Source organism: Oncorhynchus tshawytscha, linkage group LG08 (genome assembly GCF_018296145.1).
Source record: "Oncorhynchus tshawytscha isolate Ot180627B linkage group LG08, Otsh_v2.0, whole genome shotgun sequence".
Lineage (NCBI taxonomy): Eukaryota > Metazoa > Chordata > Actinopteri > Salmoniformes > Salmonidae > Oncorhynchus > Oncorhynchus tshawytscha.
The window spans coordinates 36,245,279-36,271,566 of NC_056436.1; the positions used below are offsets into that span (position 1 = coordinate 36,245,279).

Consider the following 26,288-nt stretch of genomic DNA (forward strand, 5'->3'; position numbering starts at 1 on the left):
TAACAACAAGACTACCTTGAAAACGGTATAAGATATACATGTATGTTTGAGGACTTTTAATCATGAGATTTTTGATGTTTTGAATTTGGCGCCCTGCACTTTCACTGGCTGTTGTCATATCGATCCCGTTAACGGGATTTCAGCCCTAAGACGTTTTTAACAAACTATGATGATTATGGTTTTGGGTAATTGTTCTTCCATATTTTTACTTGTAAATGCAAACCTCTGTATAATACTCCTATACCAAACTCATTAAATGAAGAATTATTTACTTTAGTTTGAATATTGACCAACATAATACACATGGAAGCCAGATATGGTATGTTGGGAATTGCGCTACCTTACAGTAATCAAATAGTCAGTGATTCCCATCACCCTCTGGATGAGGTCAGTGAGCTACTGTACAAAACGTTATAAAGGTCTGCCTACCTGAATGGTCCGGAGAGAATACGGAATGGAAAGTACCACCATGACCAGCGTTGACTGCTCTTACCCCAGACCCAGAGAGAAAGAGACCAAAGCTAGACCATGCTGAGCATTTAGTCTGTTCTGTCTGCCCCCAGTGGGGTTCCTCAGCCAGGGTGTAGAACAGTACAGAGGGTACAGGCACAGCTAGTACAGTACTGCAGCGTGTATAAATAACCAGATCATCCATTCTGTCTATCATACATCATCATTACTCATCTGAGGGACAGGTGAAGAGAAAGGGATGCTTACTAAACAATGATATGGCACACAAACACACCCTGCAACCCCCTTTGATTGGATTGTTAAGTCTGTTAGAATGGGCAGTACAGGGGCTGCTAGGTATAGCTGACAGACAGAGTTTTAAAAAATAAGTAGGAAGTGACAAAAACAAATGGATATATAACACCATGCTCATATAGCATATCCCCTTCAGAAATGCAGACTTCAAACAAAACAATTATCCCTCCATCTTTCATTTACAATTACATTTTTTCAACTGAACACATGAGCCTCCTCTCAAACAGGGTGGCCATTTCCCTGACATCTCCTTCCTGTACATGATAGTTGTATAATCCTATATATTTCCTACTTCAACAGTTTACTCTCTCACTCCTATCCTGGATGCTAGCAATGACAGCAGGAACGGAATTGCACACAGGCCATCTCTCTTCCTGAGCCTCTTGCTCTCCTCCCCCCCTCTCACTCAGTCCTCTCCCTGCAGGACCTCCACAGCCTCCAGTAGGTGTAGTGCCAGGCTGTACTGGCCGTGGTTCTCAGGTAGGATCTCTATGAGGCGGCTCACCAGCCTGCTGGTCTGGCTCAAGGGCACCGACAGGCACCCCAGCTCACTGGGATCCTGGGGATAACACACACAGATAAACACACACACACGCAGAGATAAATACAAACACCATCAGTAAACCAGGCAACACTAGGGGGTTGAATTAGGCTAAGAGATGCTTTTAATCACCCTGAGACAGTTGTTCTAGCATGCTGTAAGGTAACACAGAGGTTGGTCTCACCATAGCCTTGAGCCAGGTGCAGAGTGTGGGGGGGAGGCGTGCCAGCAGCTCCATGGCGGGCTTGGTCTGGGTCTGGGTGTGAAGCAGGGAGTAGCTCAGCCTCTGGCCTGTTAGAACCAACAGCTGAGAACCCAACACGTCCTTATCCTCCACCTCCAACATCACCTGACAGATAACACACACACACACACACACACACAGGCTAGCTTCCGCTTTTTTAATATACTTTGAGTGATCATATTCATTTGATTAATGTGTGTATAATGTAACATGTATTGAGGGAGTTGTTGGTGTTTATGACTACCTACCTGCTCTGCCCGGGGGTCCAGGCCATGGTTGTACAGCTCACACACCAGGTGTCTGCGCAGGACGTCTGGGTTGACTTGCAGCAGGGTCCCCAGGTCCAGACACAGAGAGGGCCACGTCTCGTCCCCTGAGTCAAGGTCCAGCCGGGTGGATGCAGGAGCCATCCCTGCCTCACTCTGGGTCTTCACCCAGCCTGTCAACACCCTGAGAAGGAACTCCTGTCTAAGAGAGACCAGTCCAGGGTCCATATCTCCGCTGGGCATCAGCTGGATGGACACCAACTCTCTGAAGAAGGCACTCTTACCCTGGAAGGAAAGACTTGCAGTGAGTATACTGTAGGTGTTATGCATGTGTGTACTCTTTGGTTTACGCCACATGTGTTTGTCTCACCTTGCTGTCGAACAGACTGAGTGGTTTGACCCGGAGGTTGAAGGTCATAGCAGTGTGTAGTAGAGTGGCCAGGAGACAGTGGTGTTGTACAAGGGGGTAGTGGATTCCTCTCTGCTCCAGGGCTAACTCTACTATGGAGGCAGGACCCTCCGCTACCCCCCACACCTCCTCCACACACAGCTCTGGAGGGTCACCTCTTCTATCCCCGAGTCTGCCTGGAGGAGGGGGGTTCAGAGTTACCAAGGAAAAGCCTCACTTGCCACTATCAATCTACAAATGCTTTAGTTCAAAAGTAATTTTTCAATGCTGCAGCAATGGTACCAGGGCTCGCGACTAACTTGTTTCCTCACCGTCCCGAAGTGCAATTTCAACTGTCCCAAACTGAAGTTGAACTATCCCAAAATTAAAATACTATTTAAAATAAAATAAAAAGTTTTTGATATGCCAACATGGGTCTAGGTCATTTGCAGTGATTTTGCTGTGTGTGTGTATTTCTGAGACAGATACAGTCTATATTATTTATTTAAGAAAAAAATGTTGAGCATCTTATCTAAGAGAGAACTACGTTATTGTGAACTGGTTACTGAACAAACTTAAGTTAGCGACATTACATTCCACCAACAGCTGCCCCATTAAAACAACAATAGCCTATACAATAAAGAATGTGTGTGTTCCCAGCCTTCACTTTCTCTGCTTCAACTTCCCTCTTCAGTCACTGAAGAATGGTGGCCTTGACCTTTCTGAGCACCACCACTTACATAACTTTTTGTACATTTTAGTAGGTTAAATAAAAAAGGTAAAATAATATATGGCATTTTAAAAACCTCTCGCATCAGTTGCACGTTTGGGAATGCTGTTCTCCCGTAATAACATTGTGGAACATTCACGCATATGGCTGAGAGGAGTGAACACATTGCTGCTCTTGTAATGTGAATTATTCATAGTTTAGCAACTTTTAAGCTAAATGTTGTGATCTGTTTCAGCAGCCTCGTCTTTGTGCGTAAACATTTTAGTATGGAACCACTGTTGTATGCATTTTATATTTTTCTGGCCTATGGTCCCCCAACTTCTATTTAGAACCGTCCCAACGTCTGTTTTGAACTATCACAGAATTTATTTGTATTTCTATTGTGCCCGGGAAGACGGGAAGCCCTTAATTTCGAGCCCTGAATGGTACATCATTGCTGTGACAAATCCTCTTGTACTTACATCCACTTTGCATGCAGCACATGCTTTTTACCTGTGCTGCAGTTAATCTGCCTAACTGTATGCATCCATCCATCTATTTGTGTGTACCTCCATCAGAATCTGTAGCAGCGCAACACAGGAGCCCAGGAATGATGTCGTGGCACCGTCTCCCATTCCCACATCCTGAATACACACAGACACCACCAATGTTATATACCGCTATGTGCACGTCTATTCACAGCCCAAGCTCAACAAGTCCCAATCAGAGAGGTAGACGTGTAGCTGAATAGAGCAGGGCTCTGCTCACCCGTCGACACAGGCGGTCTTTAGGGGCCTTCCCCACCTGTGGAGAGGAAACACAAACAATCTTTCATGAAACAAAAATATAGGACACCAGTTTCCTGTTCTGTTGAAAGCAGAACCCATTTGAGTCCCACTCTATGAAATACTAATCTTGTGACAGTTGTAATAGCGTGAGAATGTTCAGCTATGCAAATATATTGGTACATTTCAGCTGATGTCTGCAGAAAACCCTACAACTTCGACCAAACTAAATGTAAAATCATATTTCTACACAAGTGAAATGTCAGTTTTATAGCCAGTTGAAAAGTGAAGAGCATTATAAAAAATAATTATGATCGTGACGTTTCATGCATCAGAACTCTCTCACATACAAACACACACAAAAAAGAAATTGCTGCTCACCTTCTCCATAAGGAAAGCAGCAGCTGAGAAACGTTTAACGATGAACGTGTTCCACATCATTGAGGAGATGCCTGCAGGAGAAAGACTCTTATAGTACAAACCAAGGGACACACAGCGTGAATATTAAATATGATTATGTATTGTCTGACCCAGCTGGATGTGAGGACTAGAGACGAGCTTCAGGTGTTCCACTGCACAACACAGATACCGCCCCTCCTTCAGGGAGAGAAGGAAACATTAGATTGTACACCTAAACTGTGTGTGTGTGTGTGTGTGTGTATATATATAGATGTGTATTGATGTGAGTGTCTGTAAGGGAAAGGGGGATAACCTAGTCAGTTGTACAACTGAATGCATTCAACTGAAATGTGTATAGATGTGAGTGTCTGTGTGCTGGTACTGTTTGGAGCCAAACCTCTGGGTATTTGTTCCACTGCACCACATACTCCCAGCAGCAGTGGGCAAAGAGCAGGTCAGGAGAGAGGGAGTCTGGGAAACGCTGACACACAGACACCAGCAGCTCTGGAGGAACACAGAAAACACACTCGTTAATACAACAACCACACTTCCTATAGAGGAATCAGTTTAGCGACCATAGAGTACCCACTCACCTGCTGCCCTATTGAAGTCTGCATCCTCCTGGCTTTTCTCCCGCAGCACTGGCTGGGAGGGCTGTTCTGTCCTCTGGGCCTCCCCCCTCTGCAGCATGTCCTTTAGCCGCTCAGGGGCCAAGTCCTGCCTGAACACCCACTTAGCCACACTGTCTGCTATACCACCTGAGAGAAGAAAGGGGGGGGAATCTACTGTTCATGTGATTGGATTGGTGAAAGCAAAGTTTTACTTTACCACTCTCACCAATCCCAAGCCTCTCAGATCTGAGATTCCTTCAAGGATTTAAGGTAAGGATTATGGGCTTTTTATTCAAAGTGGCTGCGGATCTGACTTTTCTAGATCTTTCTTCCTGGGGGTTAAAGGTCTAGAAGCTTCTGCGCATGTTGGATTCTGTACTTTACACACAGTCTCTGTGAGAACAGAGAGAGAACAGGCTACTCTGGCAAATGGTGCTCGTTTAATAGTTACCAGTAGATCAAAGCTGAATCAATGTCTGCAAGATCACAGTGACAATTTATAATAGCATAGTATACCGTTATTGGAATGAAGCTGAAATGGTCTAACCACAAGGACACCGTAGTGAAGGCACGACAGCGACTCTTCAACCTCAGGATGCTGAAAAAAATTCAGCCTGTCCCCGTGGGCCCTCTCAGTGTTCTACAGGAGCACCATTGAGAGCATACTGTCGTGCTGCGTCACAGCCTGGTACGGCAACTCCACCGCCGTGGACCGCACGGCTTTTCAGAGGGTGATACGTGCAGCCGAATGCACCATTGGGCGCACACTACCTACCCTACAACACCAGGTGCTGCAGGAAGGCCAAGAGGATCATCAGGGACCCCAGCCACGCCCTGTTCTCCCCGATTCAATCACTCAGAAGCAGGCAGTACATGGCAAAAAACTGAGACTGGCCAATAGTTTCTACCGTCAGACCACCCCCACACCCTCAACTCTCACTTACCTGCTATTCCCCCTACGGACATTGTTTCTCCGGCCATTTCTTATGAGATCTCAGGATGCCGCGTGAATGGTGGCATTTCTCTCTCGTGCGGCCACAGCGCGCTCCACTGGGCAAAAATACGCTAAATATATTTTTTTCTTCTTAAATTGGACAACCCGTTGCTGACAGGTGTATAAAAATCAAACACACAAGCCATGCAATCTCCATGGACAAACATTGACAGTAGAATGGCCTTACTGAAGAGCTCAGTGACTTTCAACGTGGCACCGTCATAGGATGTCACCTTAGTTCGTCAAATTTCTTTCCTGCTAAAGCTGCCCCGGTCAACTGTAAGTGCTGTTATTGTGAAGTGGAAATGTCTAGGAGCAACAACAGCTAAGCCACGAAGTGGTAGGCCACACAAGCTCACAGAATCGGACCGCCAAGTGCTGAACGCATAGCGAAGTAAAAATCGTCTGTCCTCGGCTGGAACACTCGCTACAGAGTTCCAAACTGTCTCTGGAAGCAACGTCAGCACAATAACTGTTCGTCGGGAGTTTCATGAAATGGGTTTCCATGGCCGAGCAGTCACACACAAGCCTAAGATCACCATGCGCAATGCCAAGCGTCGGCTAGAGTGGTCTAAAGCTCACCACTATTGGACTCTGGAGCAGTGGAAACATGTTCCTGGAGTGATGACTCACCCGTCACCATTTGGAAGTACAAAAGACGAACCTTGGTTTGGCAGATGCCAGGAGAACTGCCCCAGTGCATAGTGCCAACGGTAATGTTTGGTGGAGGAGGAACAATGGCCTGGGGCTATTTTTCATGGTTCAGGTTAGGCCCTTAGTTCCAGTGAAGGGAAATCTTATCGCTACAGCATACGATGACATTCTAGACGATTCTTTGCTTCCAACTTTGTGGCAAAAGTTTGGGGAAGGCCTTTTCTTTTTTCAGCATGACAATGCCCCTGTGCACAAAGCGAGGTCCATACAGAAATGATTTCTCAAGATCGGTGTGGAAGAACTTGACTGGCCTGCACAGAGCCCTGATCTCAACCCCATCGAACACCTTTGAGATTAATTGGAACACAGACTGCGAGCCAGGCCTAATCGCCCAACATCAGTGCCCGACCTCACTAATGCTCTTGCGGCTGAATGGAAGCAAGTCCCCACAGCAATGTTCCAACATCTAGTGGAAAGCCTTCCCAGAAGAGTGGAGGCTGCTATAGCTGCAAAGGGGGGACAAACTCCATAATAATGCACATGATTTTGGAATGAAATGTTTGACAACCAGGTGTCCACATACTTTTGGTCACGTAATGCATGTGCTTTGATTGAATCAAAACACAGGTATGCTGCAGTTTGTTAATAACACCATCTGCTCAAAAGTTCGCTCCAAAAAATTATTATCATTCACGATTGACAGTGAGAAAAGTGAAGGGAGGGTGAACACACAAATTTGTGCGCCAAGTAACACATGCGCAGAACGTGATCCGGATCTTTCCATTGGGTTCTAGTGAGACGGGCGGAAAGGGGCGTTTACCTACGGATTCGCAGCCACAGCCTTTTTTATTTCTTATGGTATTTCTTAACTTCTTGGTGACTGGGCAGTATTGAGTAGCTTGGATGAATTAGGTGCCCAGAGTAAACTGCCTGCTACTCAGCCATAAAAGCAAGAAAATGCATATAACTTGTATATTTGGATAGAAAACACTGAAGGTTCTAAAATTGTTTGAATGATGTCTGTGAGTATAACAGAACTCATTTGGCAGGCGAAAACCTGGGAAAAATCCAACCAGGAAGTGGGAAATCTGAGGTTTATAGGTTTTCAACTCATAGCCTATCAAAGATACAGTGGGATATTAGTCATGTTGCACTTCCTAAGGCATCCACTAGATGTCAACAGTCTTAAGAACTTTGTTTGATGCTTCTACTGTGAATTGGGGCCGAATGAGAGGGGATTGAGCCAGGTGTCTGGCAGATTTCCACGAGCTCGTGACGAGCGGTCACGTGAAAGTTAGCTTGCATTCCATTGCTTTTCTACAGACAAAGGAATTCTCCGGTTGGTACATTATTGAAGATTTATGATTAAAAACAACCTAAAGATTGATTCTATACTTCGTTTGACATGTTTCTACGACATGTCATAACTTTTTGGACATTTCGTCAGACCTTTCGGCTGGACTTGCACGTGCGTTTGGATTTGTTTACCAAACGCCCTAACAAAAGGAGGTATTTGTACATAAATTCCGAACTTTATCGAACAAATCAAACATTTGTGGAACTGGGAATCCTGGGAGTACATTCTGATGATCATCAAAGGTAAGTGAATATTTAGAATGCTATTTCTGACTAATGTTGACTCCACAACATGGCGGATTAATCTTTGGCTGTTTTGGAGCGCCGTACTCAGATTGCATGGTATGCTTTTTCCGTAAAGTTTTTAAAAAATCTGACACAGCGGTTGCATTAACTTCTTATGGCTGCAGGGGCAGTATTGAGTAGCTTGGATGAAAAGGTGCCCATTGTAAACGGCCAACTCCTCAGTCTCAGTTGCTAATATATGCATATTATTATTAGTATTGGATAGAAAACACTGAAGTTTCCAAAACTGTCAAAATATTGTCTGTGAGTTTAACAGAACTGATATATCAGGCAAAACCCTGAGGAAAATCAAAACAGGAAGTGGCTTCCATTTTGAAAACTCCTTTGCTGGATTTAAAGGGATATGAACAAGATTCCTTTTCCTATCGCTTCCTCAAGGTGTCAGTCTTCAGACAGTTTCAGGCTTTTATTTTGAAAATTGAGCCAGAACGATAACATTGCGTCAAGTGGTCACATGAGTTTTGCTCATGCAACAGAGTTTGGATAGGTATTGCTTTTCCCTCTCCTACTGTGAAAGACATTTGCGGTTGATGTACTATCGATTATATATTTTTTTAAACAACCTGAGGATTGATTATAAAAAAAGTTTGACATGTTTCTGTGGACATTATGGAAACTATTTGGAATTTTCGTCTGCGTTGTCGTGACCGCTCTTTCCTGTGGATTTCTGAACATAACGCGACAAACGGAGGTATTTTGGATATAAAAATAATCTTTATGGAACAAAAGGAACATTTGTTGTGTAACTGGGAGTCTCGTGAGTGAAAACATTCGAAGATCGAAGGTAAACGATTAATTTGATTGCTTTTCTGATTTTCGTGACCAAGCTTCCTGATGCTAAATGTACTTAATGTTTTATCGTGCGATCGATAAACTTACACAAACGCTTGGATTGCTTTTGCTGTAAAGCATCACAACAGGTGGATTAACAAAAGGCTAAACTGTGTTTTCCTATATTGCACTTGTGATTTCATGAATCTAAATATTTGTAGTAATATTTATTGAATGCAGCGCTATGCTATTCAGCGGTTGTTGATGACACTTATCCCGATAGGGGGATTGCAGCCATAACAAGTTAAGGAGAAGTTTATCTAAAGTTCCATGTATAATAGTTGTATGTTTTATCAATGTTTATTATGAGTATTTCTGTAAATTGATGTGGCTCTCTGCAAAATCACCACATGTTTTGGAACTACTGAACATAACACGCCAATGTAAACAGATTTTTTGATATAAATATGCACTTTATCGAACAAAACATACATGTATTGTGTAACATGAAGTCCTATGAGTGTCATCTAATTAAGATCATCAAAGGTTAGTGATCAATTTTATCTATATTTCTGCTTTTTGTGACTCCTCTCTTTGGCTGGAAAAATGGCTGTTTTTCTGTGACTTGGTGGTGACCTAACAATCGTTTGTGGTGCTTTCGCTGTAATCAGACACTGTGGCTTGATTAACAAGAATTCTTATCTATCTTTAAAATGGTGTAAAATACTTGTACGCTTGGATTTTTAATTATGAGATTTTTGTTGTTTTGAATTTGAAGCCCTGCACTTTCACTGGCTGTTGACGGGGTGGGATGCTACCGTCCTGAATATCCCAGAGAGGTTAAGTATTCGTTCAGTACCTCGGCCCCCCTCCAGCAGGGCTTTGACTGAGCAGTGTGGTGTGGCGCCCCCTGGTGTTCCTTTAAGAGGCGCCACACACAGCAGCGTCTGCAGGGCCAGCACGTCCTCCAGCTGTCTCACACACACCGCCCACTGCTCCAGCTCCAACGACACCGCCTCCCACTCTGACTGAAACTGACACACACACACACAGAGTCAGTGATAAAGCACACACACATCAGTGTGTGTGTGTGTTACCTTAGTCTCGGCCAGGCTGGTGATGTTATCCTTGGCAGCGCGGTGAGCCACTATTGCAGCCAGCAGGGCAGCAGCAGCACTGTGTGACTGGACACACGCAGACCGCACCTGCTGCCACCAGGGGGAGACACACTGCATGTCCCACGACGACTCCACCGCACCTAAGGAGAGGAGGAAACAGAGACGTCTCTGAAAGTCAATGGAACTCCACCACAGGAGGCTGCTGAGGGGAGGATGGCTCATAATAATGACCGGAACAGAACAAATGGAATGGCATCAAACACTTCGAAACCACACGTGTGATACCATTCCACAATTCTGCTCCAGCCATTACCACAAACCTGTCCGCCCCAAAGAAGGTGCCACTAGCCTCCTGTGGACTCCACTACCTATTATCTAACCACAACCCAACTGCTCACTCAATTGTATCACAGCACAGACCACCTTACAAAATACGATGTGATCGCACACCTTTCATGGAGCTGAGGGCAGTGAGGAGTGTGTGTAGGTGTCTGACGGCCTTTGGTTTCTTCAATACTTCCTTCTCTCTGTGCAGCCATACACTCAGCAGCAGAGACTGAGGGAAAGCACACACACATAAGGAAATGTAACTCATCCATGTTGTCTATTTGAGTCTATTCTTCCTCCCATACCCAAATCTCCCCTTCCTTAAATCGGAGGTACGGATCAAAAAAGATGGATGAATACATACAGTTGGGCAGATGAAGAAATGTCCCTGCACTGAAGCACAGGTAAAAAGCATGTGCTGCATGCAGAATGGATATTAGTGCACGTCACACTCCCATCCTTTTGCCGTACCACCCTCCCTCTCCTCACCAGTAAATGCTGTGGGCTGATGCCTGTCTCCTGTAGTGTGTCACAGACTTTCTGTAGAGGGCTCTCTCCTATCAGACAGCCCCAGAACAGAAAGCTCCCTACAGGGTAAACAACAACACAGTCTTACCCTTTATACTCATAGGTTTCAAGTTTCACGTTTTAATGTCACGGGCACAATTACACATTTTGCCATGGAGCGAAGGGAAAATGTAGCAGTTTTAATTAAAGCTAATTTCCTGCAATTTTACACATTTTCAATGTCACGTGCACAAGTACAGTGAAATGCCTTTCTTGCTAGCTCTAACCCCAACAATGCAGTAATCAATAACAATGTAATACTACAAATAATAAGGTATAACAAAAACACACAAGAAAGCAAGAACACATTTTTAGGGTCAGTCAGTTCCAATATCATATTTACAATGTGCAAGAGATACTGGAGTGATAGAGGTAGATTTGTATAGGGGTAATGTGACTTGTGTGTGTGTGTGTGCGTTCCTCCTACCCAGTTGTGTCCAGTCTGCGTCAGGCCCTGGGACCACCCTGAGCTCCTCTCCTTCACACTCCATCTGGGACAGGAAGCCGCGTACAGGAAGTGATGCGTCAGGGGAGTCCTGGGCAAATGAGACGGAGGGGCGGGAGCCGGAGGTGAGCTCGGTGTAGCGCTGCAGGATGAGGGAGACACGGGCTAGCTCCTCCTCTACACCGGCAAGCTCCGTCTGGATAGGAAGAGGAAGAAAAGAGAGAAAAGAAGAGTAGTTCAGAATGCTGTACTCACAGGTTTAGGGTGTGTATGTGTGTATGGGTTGGTTCTTCTATCCTTGTGGGGACCCACATTTTTTTAATTGACAAGATTAGCAAACATATTGTAGGTATGACATGCCAGAAACAAACGCTGACACTACACATCCTAGTATATCTGACCAAATTATGAAAGACAAGAATTGTAATTTTGAATTTCGTAAAGTGAGTGTGGAAGAGGTGAAAAAAAAATTATTGACAAGACAAGCCACCGGGGTCAGACAACTTGGATGGAAAATTACTGAGGACGATAGCAGACGATATTGCCACATCTTCCATTTAAGCCTACTAGAAAGTGTGTGCCCTCATGCCTGGAGGGAAGCGAAAGTAATTCCGCTACCTAAGAATAGTAAAGCCCCCTTTACTGCCTCAAAAAAAAGAATTGTTTGACCAGATACAAAGCTATTTCACAGTAAACAAATTAACAACAGACTTTCAGCATGCAGCACTGATGATTGGCTGAGAGAAATGTTTAATAAAAAGATTTGGGGGACTGTTTAGTTAGACTTCAGTGCGGGTTTTGACATTATCGATCATAGTCTGCGTTATGGCTGCTATATTGTGGATAAAGAGTTACCTGTCTAACAGAACATAGAGGGTGTTCTTTATTAATGTAAGCCTCTCCAACATAATCCAGGTAGAAATCAGGAATTCCCCAAGGCTGCTATCTAGGCCCATTACTTTTTTCAAATCTTTACTAGCGACATACCTCAGGCTTTGAGTAAAGCCGGTGTGTCTATGTATGTGGATGACTCAACACTATACACATCAGCTACTACAGTGACTGAAACACTTAACAAAGAGCTGCAGTTGGTGTCCGACTGGGTGGCAAGGAATAAATTAATCCTAAATATTTCTAAAACTCAAAGCATTGTATTTGGGATAAATCAATCACTCAACCCTAAACCTCAACTAAATCTTGTAATAAATAAAATGGAAATTGAGCAAGGTGAGGTGACTAAACTGCTCAGAGTAACCCTGGATTGTAAACTGTGATGGTAAAAACATTGATACAACAGAGACAACAGTCTGTCCATAATAAAGCGCTGCTCTATCTTCTTTACAACACTATCAACAAGGCAGGTCCTACAGGCTCTAGTTTTGTCGCACCAGGACTACTGTTCATTCGTGTAGACAGGTGCCACAAAGAGGGACTGTCAAGGCTGGCCCTTGGATGTACACAGAGGAAACATTAATAATATGCATGTCATTCTCTCCTGGCTCAAAGTGGAGGAGAGATTGACTTCATCACTTCTTGTATTTGTGAGAGGTATTGACATCTTGAAAGCACTGAGCTGTCTGTTTAAATGACTAGCACAAAGCTCAGACACCCATGCGTACCCCACAAGACATGCCACCAGAGGTCTCTTCACAGTCCCCAAGTCCAGAACAAACTACAGGAGGAGCACAGTACTACATAGAGCCACGACTACATGGAACACTATTCCACATCAGGTAACTCACGCCAGCAGTAGAATCAGATTTAAAAAACAGATTAAAAAAATACACCTTATGGAACAGCGGGGACTGTGAAGCAACACAAACATAGGCACTATACACCCACGTACACATGGATTTTGTGTTGTAGATATATTGTAGTGGAGTAAGTGCCAGAGGGCACACAGCGTGTTGTGAAATCTGTTATGAATGCATTGTCATGTTTTTAAAATGGTATAACTGCCTTAATTTTGCCAGACCCCAGAAAGAGGAGCTGCCACCTTTATGGGGATCCATAATAAATACAAAATCCCCAAAAGTCCCCACAAGGATAGTAAAACAAGGAAAATTCTCTCTCATGGGGACATTTTCCACATCCCCACAAGGACAAGGCTATTTTAAACTTAGGGGTTAGGGTTAAGTTTAGAATTAAATTAAGGCTAAGGGGTTCTTGATTCAATTTAGTTTATTTAACCTTTGTTTAACTTGGCAAGTCATTTAAGAACAAATTCTTATTTACAATGAAGGCCTACCGGGGAACAGTGGGTTAACTGCCTTGTTCAGGGGCAGAACGACAGATTTTTACCTTGTCAGCTCGGGGATTCGATCCAGCATTTCTGTTACTAGCCCAACGCTCTAACCAATAGGCTACCTGCCGGGTTAGGGTTATGGGAAGGGTACATTTTATATCCCAACGAGGATAGAAGAACAAAATGCGTGTGAATGCGTAGTGGTTCTGCCCTCACAGGTTTAGTGTGTGCATCTGTGCTAGCCTCCACAGTAGAGTGCAGCTGTTGGATGTCAGTGTAGAGCTGGAGCAGTTTCAGCTGGGAGGAACACAACTGGAGCAATGCTTCATCTACCGCCTCAGGGTCTGCAGGGACAACACACACACATTTGTACAAAAACATGGTTTTGATATGAATTCTCAATGAATGTCCAGAAACGCACAGTACCTTTCCCCCTGAGACTGGCCAGTAAGAGTCGGGTGATGTTGGTCAGACAGGAGACTGGAGCATTTTTATTGGCTAGCAGACACTCCAGGGCCTAAAGGGCAGGACAGAGAGCAGCAAGTAATAAGAAACGACATTCCCTGGGTGTGCTGACCCCCCCCATCTGTGTCTGGGTGTGTGTGCTCGTTGACCTGTTTCTTAATGGCAGGGTGTTTGATGTCCAGCAGTACACGCTGGGCCTCGCTCTCCAGGTAATCTGAGGAGAGAAGGTCAAAGGTAAGAAAGAGCTCGTCGTTTGCCCTGTCGAAATATTTCTGTAAAGGGCTTCCTTCAACCTCTTCATGTTCCCCCTCCATCTCACCTGGTTCCAACTCTCTGCTCTTCAGTAGTGTGGTCAGTCTCTTCAGCAGGTGCAGATCCTTTGCTCTCTCACTCTTCTTATCACTGAAACAGGAGTCAACGCTGTTTTGCGTGTGTATCTTTGCCATGTATGACAATCGAGAGACCACAGTGTTCGAAATAGCTTTTCACATTCAAATAATTGTACCCCTGATACAAAGTGTGTGTATGTACTCACCTGAGGGCCAGATGGAACGGGACAGTGACAGTGCGTAGTGCTCCAGTAGCAGGGTCGAACAGACACACCTGCTGTGTGTGGAGCTGCCAGCCTTGACTGGTCACACTGTTCACCCCCATCAGCCGGTAGCCTGCATACAGCAACCTGACACACACACACAAGAGAAGGGAATGGTTACAACTGCTTTAAATCAGAACTGTGTGTGTGTGTGTGTGTGTGTGTGTGTGTGTGTGTGTGTACCTGCAGTGTTTCCCGACAGTGAAGGCTCCTACTCGGGGGCCCTGCTGTGTGCCCCACACCTCCAGGATGCCTCTTCTGGGGGCGTAGATGACCAGAAACTGAGCATGGCGCCGTGGGAGGGGCGCGGACGGGGAGGACTCGCCCCTCCCCTCAGACACCTGGACCCAACCCAGCTGGGCGTCCCGGTAGCCTGGGGCAGGAGACAGTCAGAATTAGATTAGAACTAGATGTATAACCAGGGCCTTTATCCAATTCAACAAAAACTAAACCCTACACAATGTTTGCTGTCTTTATAATAAACCAAAAAAACTTGTTACTGTTGAGTGTCAAAGGGAAACTCTATTTCTCTCCCTCTCACCCTTCCACATGCGGATGGCGATGCCTCTCCCCACGTCGAGCAGCATGACCCTGCCAAAGTCGTCCGTGACCCCAGCCAGAGTGTTACAGGGGGACAGACAGATGGACTCCCCATGACGTCGTGAGTCTGGGAGACCAAACCTGGGGCCGGGACAGAGAGGAAGGACAGGATGAGGATGGGCTAGGTAATCAGTTCACTTAGAAATGGAAAACAAGTGAAAGTGGTAAGGTAACTAGGCAAGTTGACTGTGTCAGAGTAAATGTGCAGAAGAAACAATTTCCTAGTTCTTCTAATAAGAGGGACGTGTTGTCACCTGACTGCCAGGGGCGTGGCCGGTTCCACCTTAGGCTTCTGTTTCTGAATTGGCTCCTCCTCATTCTGTTTCTTCCACCCCAGCCACCCACTGAGAGACAGCGAGAGAAAATTAGATGGAAGAGAAAGGGTACAGAGGCAATGCAGAAGAAAGAGTGAGAAGAGACAGAAGGGAAAGGAGAGGAAAAATACACGGCAAACCAAATGCATAGACGGAGCCCTGAGCTGGAGGAAATCGTAGATATTTAAACTCATGGTTATAAGCAGAATCATAGCACCCACCCCCCGTGAGGGTATTGACAGTCATACCGTGGGTATTTCAAAATACCCCGGTATACATGGTATACCGCCCGAGCCTAACATTCACTGAGAAATACACACACACACACACCTGGCGGCGGTGAATAAGGCCGATGTGAGTTTGCTGGCCACAGCCAGAGCAACGTGGGAGAGGAGAGGCTGAGAGCTGCCCTAGAGGAAGGGAGAGAGAATAGGAAAGTCAGGAATCCCTGCTACTGGTCTGAACAAATGCTGACTGTTTTCTTAGCCGATAATAACTATGACATTCTCTCAGAGATAAATAAACAAATAAATGTGTGAGGTGAGAAAATGGACAGCAGCCAGACACAAACACACCTCTATGGCATAGTAAAAGCCTGTGTAGGGTCCTCCCCCCACAGTTATGTACTGACTCATGGCGGGGAGGCTGCCCTTCACAGAGGCATGGAAACCCCCCAGGATAGACGCATTCCTCATCTGGTCAAACACACACAGGGTCATTATACCTGTGTAGTGAGGTACAGAGAGAGAGCACAGTTAGACTGGAGAACATAGCTACACTTTCACTCAACCAGTATCCATCCAATCGATTCTTCATGATCTTCTCCCCCTTTCATCTCCACTCCCTGTCCTCCTTCCCCCTCCCCTACTCCCGGTCCTCCTTCCCTTCCAGCCCCTCCCACTCCCAGGTCCTCCTTCCCCCTCCAGCCCTTCCCACTCCCTGTCCTCCTTCCCCCTCTCCAGCCCCTCCCACTCCCTGTCCTCCTTCCCCCTCCAGCCCCCTGTCCTCCTTCCCTGTCCCCTCCCCCTCCAGCCCCCCACTCCCTGTCCTCCTCCAGCCCCCCCCACTCCCTGTCCTCCTCCAGCCCCCCACTCCCTGTCCTCCTCCCCCTCCAGCCCCCACCCCCACTCCCTGTCCTCCTCCCCCTCCAGCCCCCCTCCCTGTCCATCCTCCTTCCCCCTCCAGCCCCCCCCACTCCCTGTCCTCCTTCAGCCCTCCCCTCCCCCTGTCCTCCTTCCCCTCCAGCACCCCCCCCCACTCCCTGTCCTCCTTCCCCCTCCAGTCCATCCCCCCCTCCCCTCCCTCAGTCCCCCCTGTCCTCCTCCCCCCCCTCCAGCCCTCCCACTCCCTGTCCATCCTCCTTCCCCCCCTCCTTACCCCCCCCCCACTCCCTGTCCTCCTTCCCCTCTCCCTGTCCTCCTTCCCCCCAACCCCCCACTCCGTCCTCCTTCCCCCTCCAGCCCCCCCCACTCCCCTATCCCTCCCCCTGTCCTCCTTCCCCCTCCCCCCCACTCCCTGTCCATCCCCCTGTCCTCCTCCTTCCTCCCTCCCACACTCCCTGTCCATCCCCCTGTCCTCCTTCCTTCCAACCCCCCCCTCCCCTGTCCTCCTTCCCCCCCCTCCCATCCCTCCTCCCTGTCCATCCCCCCTGTCCTCCTCCAGCCCCCCCCACTCCCTGTCCTCCTTACCCCTCCCCACTCCCTGTCCTCCTTCCCCCTCCAACCCCCACTCCCTGTCCTCCTTCCCCCCTCCAACCCCCCCCTGTCCTCCTTCCCCCTCCACCCCCACTCCCCGTCCTCCTTCCCCCTCCCCCCACTCCCTGTCCTCCTTCCTTCCCCCTCCTCCTTCCCCCCCAACCCCCACTCCCTGTCCTCCTTCCCCCTCCAACCCCCACTCCCTGTCCTCCTTCCAACCCCCCCTCCTTCCCCCCCCCACTCCCTGTCCTCCTTCCCCCTCCCCCCCCGACTCCCTGTCCTCCTTCCTCCCCTCCAACCCCTGTCCTCCTTCCCCCTCCAACCCCCACTCCTTGTCCTCCTTCCCCCCTCCAACCCCCCCCCTCCCCACTCCCTGTCCTCCTTCCCCCCCTTCCCCCTCCACCCCCCCACTCCCTGTCCTCCTTCCCCCTCCAACCCCCACTCCCTGTCCTCCTTCCCCCCCCCCTCTCCCTGTCCTCCTTCCCCCTCCCTGTCCTCCTTCCAACCCCGTCCTCCCCCTCCAGCCCCACCCCCCACTCCCCCTAACCCTCCCCTGTCCTCCTTCCCCCCCCTCCACTCCCCCCCTTCCCCCCACACCCCCTGTCCGTCCTCCTTCCCCCTCCCCCTCCAGTCCTCCTTCCCCCCCAACCCCTATCCCCCTCCCCCCCACTCCCTGTCCTCCTTCCCCCCCCTGTCCTCCTTCCCCCCCCACCCCCACTCCTTGTCCTCCCCTCCAGCCCTCCCACTCCCTGTCCTCCTTCCCCCTCCCCCCCCACTCCCTGTCCTCCCCCCCCTCCAACCCCCCACTCCCTGTCCTCCTGTCCCCTTCCCCCCCCCCCTCCTCCCTGTCCGTCCCCCCCCCCCCCCTCCCACTCCCTGTCCGTCCCCCTCCCCCTCCCCACTCCCTGTCCGTCCCCCCTCCCCCTCCCACTCCCTGTCCGTCCTCCTTCCCCTTCCCCCCGTCCCCCCCACTCCCCTCCCTGTCCGTCCCCCTTCCCCCCCACTCCCTGTCCGTCCCTCCTTCCCCCACTCCCTGTCCGTCCCCTGTCCTCCTGTCCTCCCCCCCACTCTCTGTCCGTCCCCTGTCCTCCTTCCCCCTCCAGCCCTCCCACTCCATCCTCCTTCCCCCTCCAGCCCTCCCACTGCCTGTAGCCATCCATCCAACCCTCCCTCCTGTCTCTCACCCACGCTGCTGTGGTCTACGATAGCATCCATGTCCTGTAGACCCCACTTCTTATAGGCCAGAGGAGGAGGCTGGACCACCTCACTGCCTGCTGCCGCCGCTGGGGAGGGGAGAAAGAAGACATGCACATAGAAAGTTAAGAATAATGACAATGGAAAGGGTTTTGGAGGAAGAGAGGGTAGACAGAGAGAAAGAGGAGATGAGGAAAAAAGTAAATGGTATGGAATTCCAGTATACTGTATATCACCTCAAGCTACAATACACGAAATATACAAAACACACTACAGGTACTATGCTAAGTGTCAAAGACTAGCTTGTGTGCGCGTGTCAGTACCTGCATCCTTTCTGGCGAACCCAGCCAGCAAATAGAGAAGATGGTTCTATTAAAACATAGGACTACTTTGAATTTTTACATTGAAATTTCAGAATAAAAATAAAAATATCAAAATAACAAATAATTAAAGAGCAACAATAAAATAACAGTAACGGTATAGAGGTCCTGGATGGTAGGAAGCTTGGCCCCAGTGATGTACTGGGCCGTACGCACTACCCTCTGTACAGCTGTTTGAAGCTAGTGGACCAAAACCGAAAGTAACTTACCATGAGCTTTAAAAATTATATATTTTTTTATTGAAAATATATTTCAGAGATATACATGGCACAATGATAAACTGAAATTGAGCGAACAGTGTAGAATTTTGGCAACCAGGAAATGACTTAGCGATTTCCACTAGATAACCCCTCCATGCTTTTGCCCATTCAAAGTCAGAACAGCTTTCCCAATTTGACAACAGATGCTTCTCCGGCGGCAGAAATCAATAGGCGAATACCACAGCCAATTACAACACTGGGGGGGTAAGTAATACTGTGAAACACTATCATTACACTACTAGCGACAGATATATTATGGATATTTTCTGAAATGACAATGCAAAAATTGTTTAAAAAATTACATTTTAGTCATTTAACAGACGCTCTTATCCATAGCACCATTAATGCATTACTAAAACTAGTTTTACAACTACTACAGCCATACCTGTCCTGCTACTATAGTACTTTAACAAACAGACACAAAAACACACACACATGCAGCAGTACCTCGAGCCACCTGGTTTCTGCAGGCCCGTAGAGACTGGAAGAGACTGAAGCCGTCGATGGTGACCAGGGCTGCTGGGTAAAGGATACTCAGCTCCTCATGCTGACACAGAGACAAAGAGAGAGACTCACAAATACAAAGTTTCACCAAGAGAACCTTGGTCTCCAGGCCCAGAGAGCAGTCAGCGTTTCGACGTGTGCCATAGTCGTACCTGCTCGGTGACACCGGGGTGGCGGGGGATCTCATAAGTGCGACACTTGAGCCTCAGGACAGGATCCTCATTCAACAGCTGGGCTAGGAGTAGGACCCCACTCTGACAAAACACACACCACCGTTAGATTAACACCAGCCAGACTCCTGATGATATTCTGCCTTCCAGGTCACGGAAGTAAATTCTGCTATACCTCGGTGTAGAAGCGTACATAGCCAGATGAGAAGCCCACGACAATACATGTCCAGTCTGGTCGACCCGTGGAACTCCTGAACGCAGACGGAGAGAAGGTTAATACTCATCAATAGAACAAACTTAAGATACACACTGATATGTGCACAGAAGTGAACACATTAGGTAGCTTACCTCTTCTGGCTGGCCAAAGGTATACAGATGACGTTGCTCACACTCTCCCTGTAGAGAGAGAGAGACGCACAGTGAATCTGGAATCACGTCTTCTTTCTGTGTCCTTTCCTCTTCTCACATTCCTCTCTCATCCGCCCGTGTTTCTTCCCCACCTCCCTCATCCCTCTGTTCTCCCACCCCTCCTCCCCCTGTTCTCTCCCCCTGTCTCATCCATCCACCCCCATGTTTCTTCCCCTCCTCCTTCTCGTCCCCGTGTTCTACCACCCCTCCTCACACTGTTCTCTCACCCCTCGTTGGTGCTGAGAGTTCCACTCCAGGACACAGCCAGCGTCATCCCCTCTCTGCCTCCGTCATCTGTTTGCCACCTCGCTGTCGGAGACGAGAGAAAAAGGCAACACACATCCCCCTCACAATCAACAGCAGTGTGTCTGTGTCATGTCTGTGCATGTGCGCGTGTGTGTGTGTGTGTGTACATTAAACGTGAGCGTCTGTGTTTTGGGAGACATACCTGAAAGAAACACAGCCTTGCTGCCTTTGGCGACGACCATCAGGTCTGAGCAGGGAGACAGAGACACCACACAGTCCTGCAGCCAGGGGGCGCTGACTGCTGCAGTGTCCTCCTCCACCCCCTGAGGAACACACCACAACAGGACCAATCCTCAGAGATCACAGACGGCTATGGAAGAGTGCTATCTGATTTTTGTGCACAGGACAAAAGGCATAATGAAGGATTTTTAGGGATTTTTCTGCCATTGTAATCCTTGGGCGGGCCGCCTAAGCATTTTTTTGTTTGTTTTTTTCCAAACAGTGAAATAATAAAACATTTGGGATGGAAAAACGCTTTCAGTGTAAACTTAAACAACTAAAACCAGATATAAACTATGTACACCCATCTAGTACTGCGTCAGACCACCCTTTTGCAGCCAGAACAGAATTAATTATTTGGGGCTTGGAAACATTGCTCAATTGGTATCAAGGGGCCTAACGTGTGCTAGGAAAACATTCCCCACATCATTACACCCCCGAGTACCATTGACACCAGACAGGATGGGTCCATGGACTCATGATGCTTACTTCAAATCCTGACTGCCATCAGCATGACGCAACAGGAATTAGGATTTGCCAGACCAGGCAATGTTTTTCCACTCCTAAATTGTCCAGTCTTGGTGATCGGGTGCCCACTGAGGCTAGTTCTTCTTGTTTTTAGCTGATAGAAGTGGAACCCAGTGTAGTCGTTTGCCCATCTGTGACAAGGACTGACGAGTTCCGAGATTCCGTTCTGCACACCACTGTTGTTCCGCACCGTTATTTGCCTGTTTGTGGCCCGCCTGTTAGCTTGCACAATTCTTGCCATTCTCCTTTCATCAACAAGCCGTTTTCGCCCCCCACAAGACTGCCGTGGGCTGGATGTTTTTTGTTTCAAGCATCATTCTCGGTAAACCCTAGACAACGGTTGTCCGTGACAAGCCAGGGAGGCCAGACGTTTCTGAGATATCGGTGCTGCCTTGCACAGACGATCATACCATACTCAAAGCCGCTTAGGTCACTTGTTTTGCCCATTCTAATGTCAATCAAAAAGTAACTGAATGCCTGTCTGCCTGCTTTATATAGCAAGCCACAGCCACGTGACTCACTGTCTGTAGGAGTGAAACGTTTTCGTGAACAGGGTGGTGTACCTAATAAACCGCTTAAGGGAGTGTATTATTTAAAATAATATAATCTTCGAGAACTAACAATCACCAAAATAAAATCTAGACAGGCAGTGAAAATGCCCAAAACAATACATTTAGTAGTATTGCTTTTGTTATTATGTTTGAGTAAATGAACACAGCCTTCTCTGTTACAAAATGCATAGAATTGCAGAAAATTAGCTTTAAAACTGCAACATTTTCTCTCAGTTCCATGGCAAAGTGTGTAGAATTGCAGGAAATTTGCTTTAAAACTGCTAAACTGTCTCTACACCGCCAAGATGGGGGCTTCTAAAATCTACCCTACAATTTAGCTGTGCCGCCTGGCAGACCAAGGCCATTGCCCTTTTTGATCCAGATCAACCCTGACGTTATTTTATAAGAAAGACTACTGGGAGAGAGCTGGACAGAAGGAGAGTGTTGGAGACGTTTTGGCCTGTTTATGTGTTGCGTATACAGTTGAAGTCGGAAGTTTACATACACCTTAGCAAAATACATTTAAATTCACAAATTTTCACAATTCCTGACATTTAATCCTAATAAAAATTCCCTGTCTAAGGTCAGTTAAGATCACCACTTTATTTTAAGAATGTGAAATGTCAGAATAATAGTAGAGAGAATGATTTATTTCAGCTTTTTTTTTTCTTTTTTTATCACATTCCCAGTGGGTCAGAAGTTTATATACACTCAATTAGTATTTGGTAGCAATGCCTTTAAATTGTTTAACATGGGTCAAACGTTTTGGGAAGCCTTCCACAAGCTTCCCACAATAAGTTGGGTGGATTTTGGCCCATTCCTCCTGACAGAGCTGGTGTAACTGAGTCAGGTTTGTAGGCCTCCTTGCTCGCACACACTTTTTCAGTTCTGCCCACAAATTTTCTATAGGATTGAGGTCAGACACTGGTGATGGCCACTCCAATACCTTGACTTTGTTGTCGTTAAGCCATTTTGCCACAACTTTGGAAGTATGCTTGGGGTCATTGTCCATTTGGAAGACCCATTTGCGACCAAGCTTTAACTTCCTGACTGATGTCTTGAGATGTTGCTTCAATATATCCACATAATTTTCCTACCTCATGATGCGATCTATTTTGTGAAGTGCACCAGTCCCTTCTGCAGCAAAGCACCCCCACAACATGATGCTGCCACCCCTGAGCTTCACGGTTGGGATGGTGTTCTTCTGCTTGCAAGCCTCCCTCTTTTTCCTCCAAACATAACGATGGTCATTATGACCAAACAGTTCCATTTTTGTTTCATCTGACTAGAGGACTTTTCTCCATGTGCAGTTGCAAACCATAGTCTGGCTTTTTTATGGCGGTTTTGGAGCAGTGGCTTCTTCCTTGCTGAGCAGCCTTTCAGGTTATGTCGATATAGGACTTGTTTACTGTGGATATAGATACTTTCGTACCTGTTTCCTCCAGCATCTACACAAGGTCCTTTGCTATTGTTCTGGGATTGATTTGCACTTTCGCACCAAAGTACATTCATCTCTAGGAGACAGAATGTGCCTCCTTCCTGAGCGGTATGACGGCTGCGTGGTCCCATGGTGTTTATACTTGCGTACTATTGTTTGTAGAGATGGGTTAGCGCAGGTGGCCTGGAAGGGTTAGCGCAGGTGGCCTGGAAGGGATAGCGCAGGTGGCCTGGAAGGGATAGCGCAGGTGGCCTGGAAGGGATAGCGCAGGTGGCCTGGAAGGGATAGCGCAGGTGGCCTGGAAGGGTTAGCGCAGGTGGCCTGGAAGGGATAGCGCAGGTGACCGGGAAGGGATAGCAGAGGTGAGAAGAGAGCACGTACAGTTCTTACCGTATCACAGATACAGCTTATAGAATGCATCTCTGCACCTTTAGTATAGGAATGTGTTTAAGCTATTTATATATGCGCAATAAATTGGAACTTCAGCCAAAAAGATTAACGTTTGGAAACCTGATTTGAGGACATGTTATGGATAGCTCTCTCCTGTGCCAGTGGCTTCTCATAGGGAATCGCCACTACAGAGAACAAGAGTGTAAGAGACAGACAAACTGACCGTGGTTTCCCCACTTCCAACTTCTTTGGCCTCAGGCTTATCCCATGACCCCCAGTTGGAGTCGTCCCAGGCCAGCTCATTCTCTGAGGGGGAGAAAGGAAATCACAAATTATTTGAAGGTGCAATCCAGAATCAATTGTCAGTTTTAAAAGCTATAAAGGCTATAAAGTTGAACATTTATTCAGACCAGGTGATGATACACACACACACACACACACACACACTTGTACAACATATTTCAAACTGGTGGGGTCACACTAACAGAGAAAGCAGAGAGAGAGAGAGAAGAGCATGAAGGACAAGAGAATTCCCTTGACCCAAGAGAGAAAATGGATGAAGTTAGAGATGCTATAAATATCAATGAGTGGGAGGAGAGCTATTGACAGAACTCCTATTGCCTGTTGCTATGGTCTTACTGAAACATGCATGCACACAGGCTCAGGGTTAAGAGCATGCATGTGGATTGTGTGCGTGTCTTCTTTTGTCCAGTATCATGCAGTAATCTGTTAAAATGCCCTCCTGTAGTAGGATGACTCATTGCATACGACAAAGGGCAAAACTCCCCTTCCTCCCCCCTCTTTCTTTCCATCCCTGTCTGCATTCCGCTGTCACTGCGGAGCGAAGCAACTCTCCGGCTCACCATCACTACACCTTGCGTATATTAATTGCTATAATCTCTAATTATATTATTCATTATGTGACAGGCCAAGGATTTAAAGAGATGCATTGTTTACATTCCGTGCCCCTGGCATTTCTAACAACTAGAACACGAACAAAAAGTGCGACTTCGAGAGCTGGCAAATTCTGCAGACACGAGACGATAGGTGACTTCGCCCATAGCTAAAACATTAACGTTTGCAGTCTCTTTTTGAAAAGCAAGCACACAAGTTGGTCATTAACAGCAACTTCTCTCTCCCAGAGCTGAGCGTTAGCTACCTCCTTTCTTGTCCGCCGAGGAATTGTTGTTTTGCTGGCTCTGGAACAAGAACTCCCGGACTGCTTTGAGTTCTTGGACCCGACAGTACTCGAACAGGCAGCAGGACATTTCGATGCAGTCCCGACCAGAACGGATACAGGGAATTAGCCAGCTAGGCTAGCTAGCAGCTACAGTCCAACAGGGGGGAAACAACGTTACAGTACGATTAAGTTTTCGCTAATCTATACAAAAGACAAGACTAGAGTCCTCGGCGAAACGTTGTGTTGATATCTGTAACGTTCCCAGGAATATCGGTAGAAAATGAAGTGTCCAGGCTGTTGCTGTCAGTGGTTTTCGTTACTATTTGCACCGTTTCCACTCTTTACTTGAAGTGTTTTGGTGACGACACATACCGTTGTGAAACAGGCAAGAATAACTTAACACTTTCAGGTCACGGATTTTTGGAATAGGCTACTTCAGAATAAGAGTCCCGTCCTGCATACTTTGTAAATTGATAATACGTTTTTTTTAAATGATGGAAAATGTGCACAATTATCATAATACATTTTGTACACGTTATCATACAAACAATAATGTAAAGTATTTCTATAAGATATTTTGTGAGTTTTCTTCTTCTTTTCAAGCCTAAATGGTCAATAATGTTTTGTTGTGTGTGTAGGTCTACTCCTATAATTTATTATTTTACAAAAAACATTGAAGTTTTGAAACTGCAGTAAAAGTGTACTAACTGCAGTCAACTGTGGTATTTTGGATGCAGTAATTGCAGAATAACTGCAGTTACACTGCAAAATTACTGTAGTAAAAAAAACAGTGTTATTTTGGATGCAGTATTTGCAGCATACTGCAGTTAAACGGCACTCTGATTTCAATTTTTTTTGTGGGGGATCAGCTTTAATGCAGTATGTTTTTCATATTGGATATACATAGGCCTTTGGCACCGTACACAATTTCCTGTACATTGTGTTAAATTAAAAAGGGTGATCCATTCTACTCAGGAGCCCAATCAGAATATATTTTTTTCATATGAGACTGATAGGTTATATTTACACAAATACATGTGCCACAATGGACAACTTTTCAATTGAAGTGCAGTTTTCATAAGATAGGAAGGAAAGGAAATAAGGAAGGAAATAAACATGATTAAAAGATAAACATATTACCATTTTGTTTTATGAAGTTAGAGCAATTTCCTCAAGTATGTGGTACATTTTCACAAGTCTAAGCACAGAAATCTAAACAGATCATTAAAATGGCAAATTTTTCAAAACTTTAAGCAAACGTTAAGCACAACAATTCACTTATCACTGATCATTTTGTGGCCATTAAAGAGTAGCAACTCAGTTGAAATGCAGTACATTTTGCATATTTAACTCTGGACATATGGTTTGTTGCTCTGTTGCATTGTATTGTAATGTAACATACAGTTAGATACCTGCAATGACTGGGAAGGTATAAGAGAGTTGGGTGTGTGTGATATATGTAGGTCTCTGTATTATAGCCTATTGCTAGTGCCTTCAGATGTATTCAGACCCCTTGACTTTTTCCACATTTTGTTATGTTACAGCCTTATTCTAAAATGGATTTTAAAAATAAATCCTCAGCCATCTACAGACAATACCATATA

General features: G+C 46.5%; 1 protein-coding gene across 1 annotated transcript; it reads right to left on the reverse strand.

The window, feature by feature from the left end:
* Window positions 1–252: 252 nt before the first annotated feature.
* LOC112256532 (rab3 GTPase-activating protein non-catalytic subunit) lies at window positions 253–25,066 on the reverse strand. Its single transcript, XM_042325479.1, is given in 35 exon segments — window positions 253–1,324; window positions 1,491–1,655; window positions 1,799–2,101; window positions 2,187–2,377; window positions 2,380–2,401; window positions 3,483–3,557; window positions 3,682–3,717; window positions 4,080–4,150; window positions 4,229–4,295; window positions 4,495–4,601; window positions 4,691–4,855; window positions 9,649–9,823; window positions 9,887–10,047; window positions 10,358–10,463; window positions 10,724–10,821; window positions 11,229–11,442; window positions 13,708–13,835; window positions 13,918–14,008; window positions 14,106–14,170; window positions 14,276–14,358; window positions 14,492–14,635; window positions 14,732–14,921; window positions 15,090–15,229; window positions 15,403–15,492; window positions 15,793–15,872; window positions 16,038–16,186; window positions 18,341–18,439; window positions 19,438–19,537; window positions 19,647–19,748; window positions 19,840–19,915; window positions 20,013–20,060; window positions 20,300–20,381; window positions 20,521–20,641; window positions 23,728–23,810; window positions 24,664–25,066. Coding segments are annotated over 35 exon segments (4,089 nt in total). The 5' UTR covers window positions 24,773–25,066; the 3' UTR covers window positions 253–1,171.
* Between the last annotated feature and the right edge of the window lie 1,222 nt (window positions 25,067–26,288).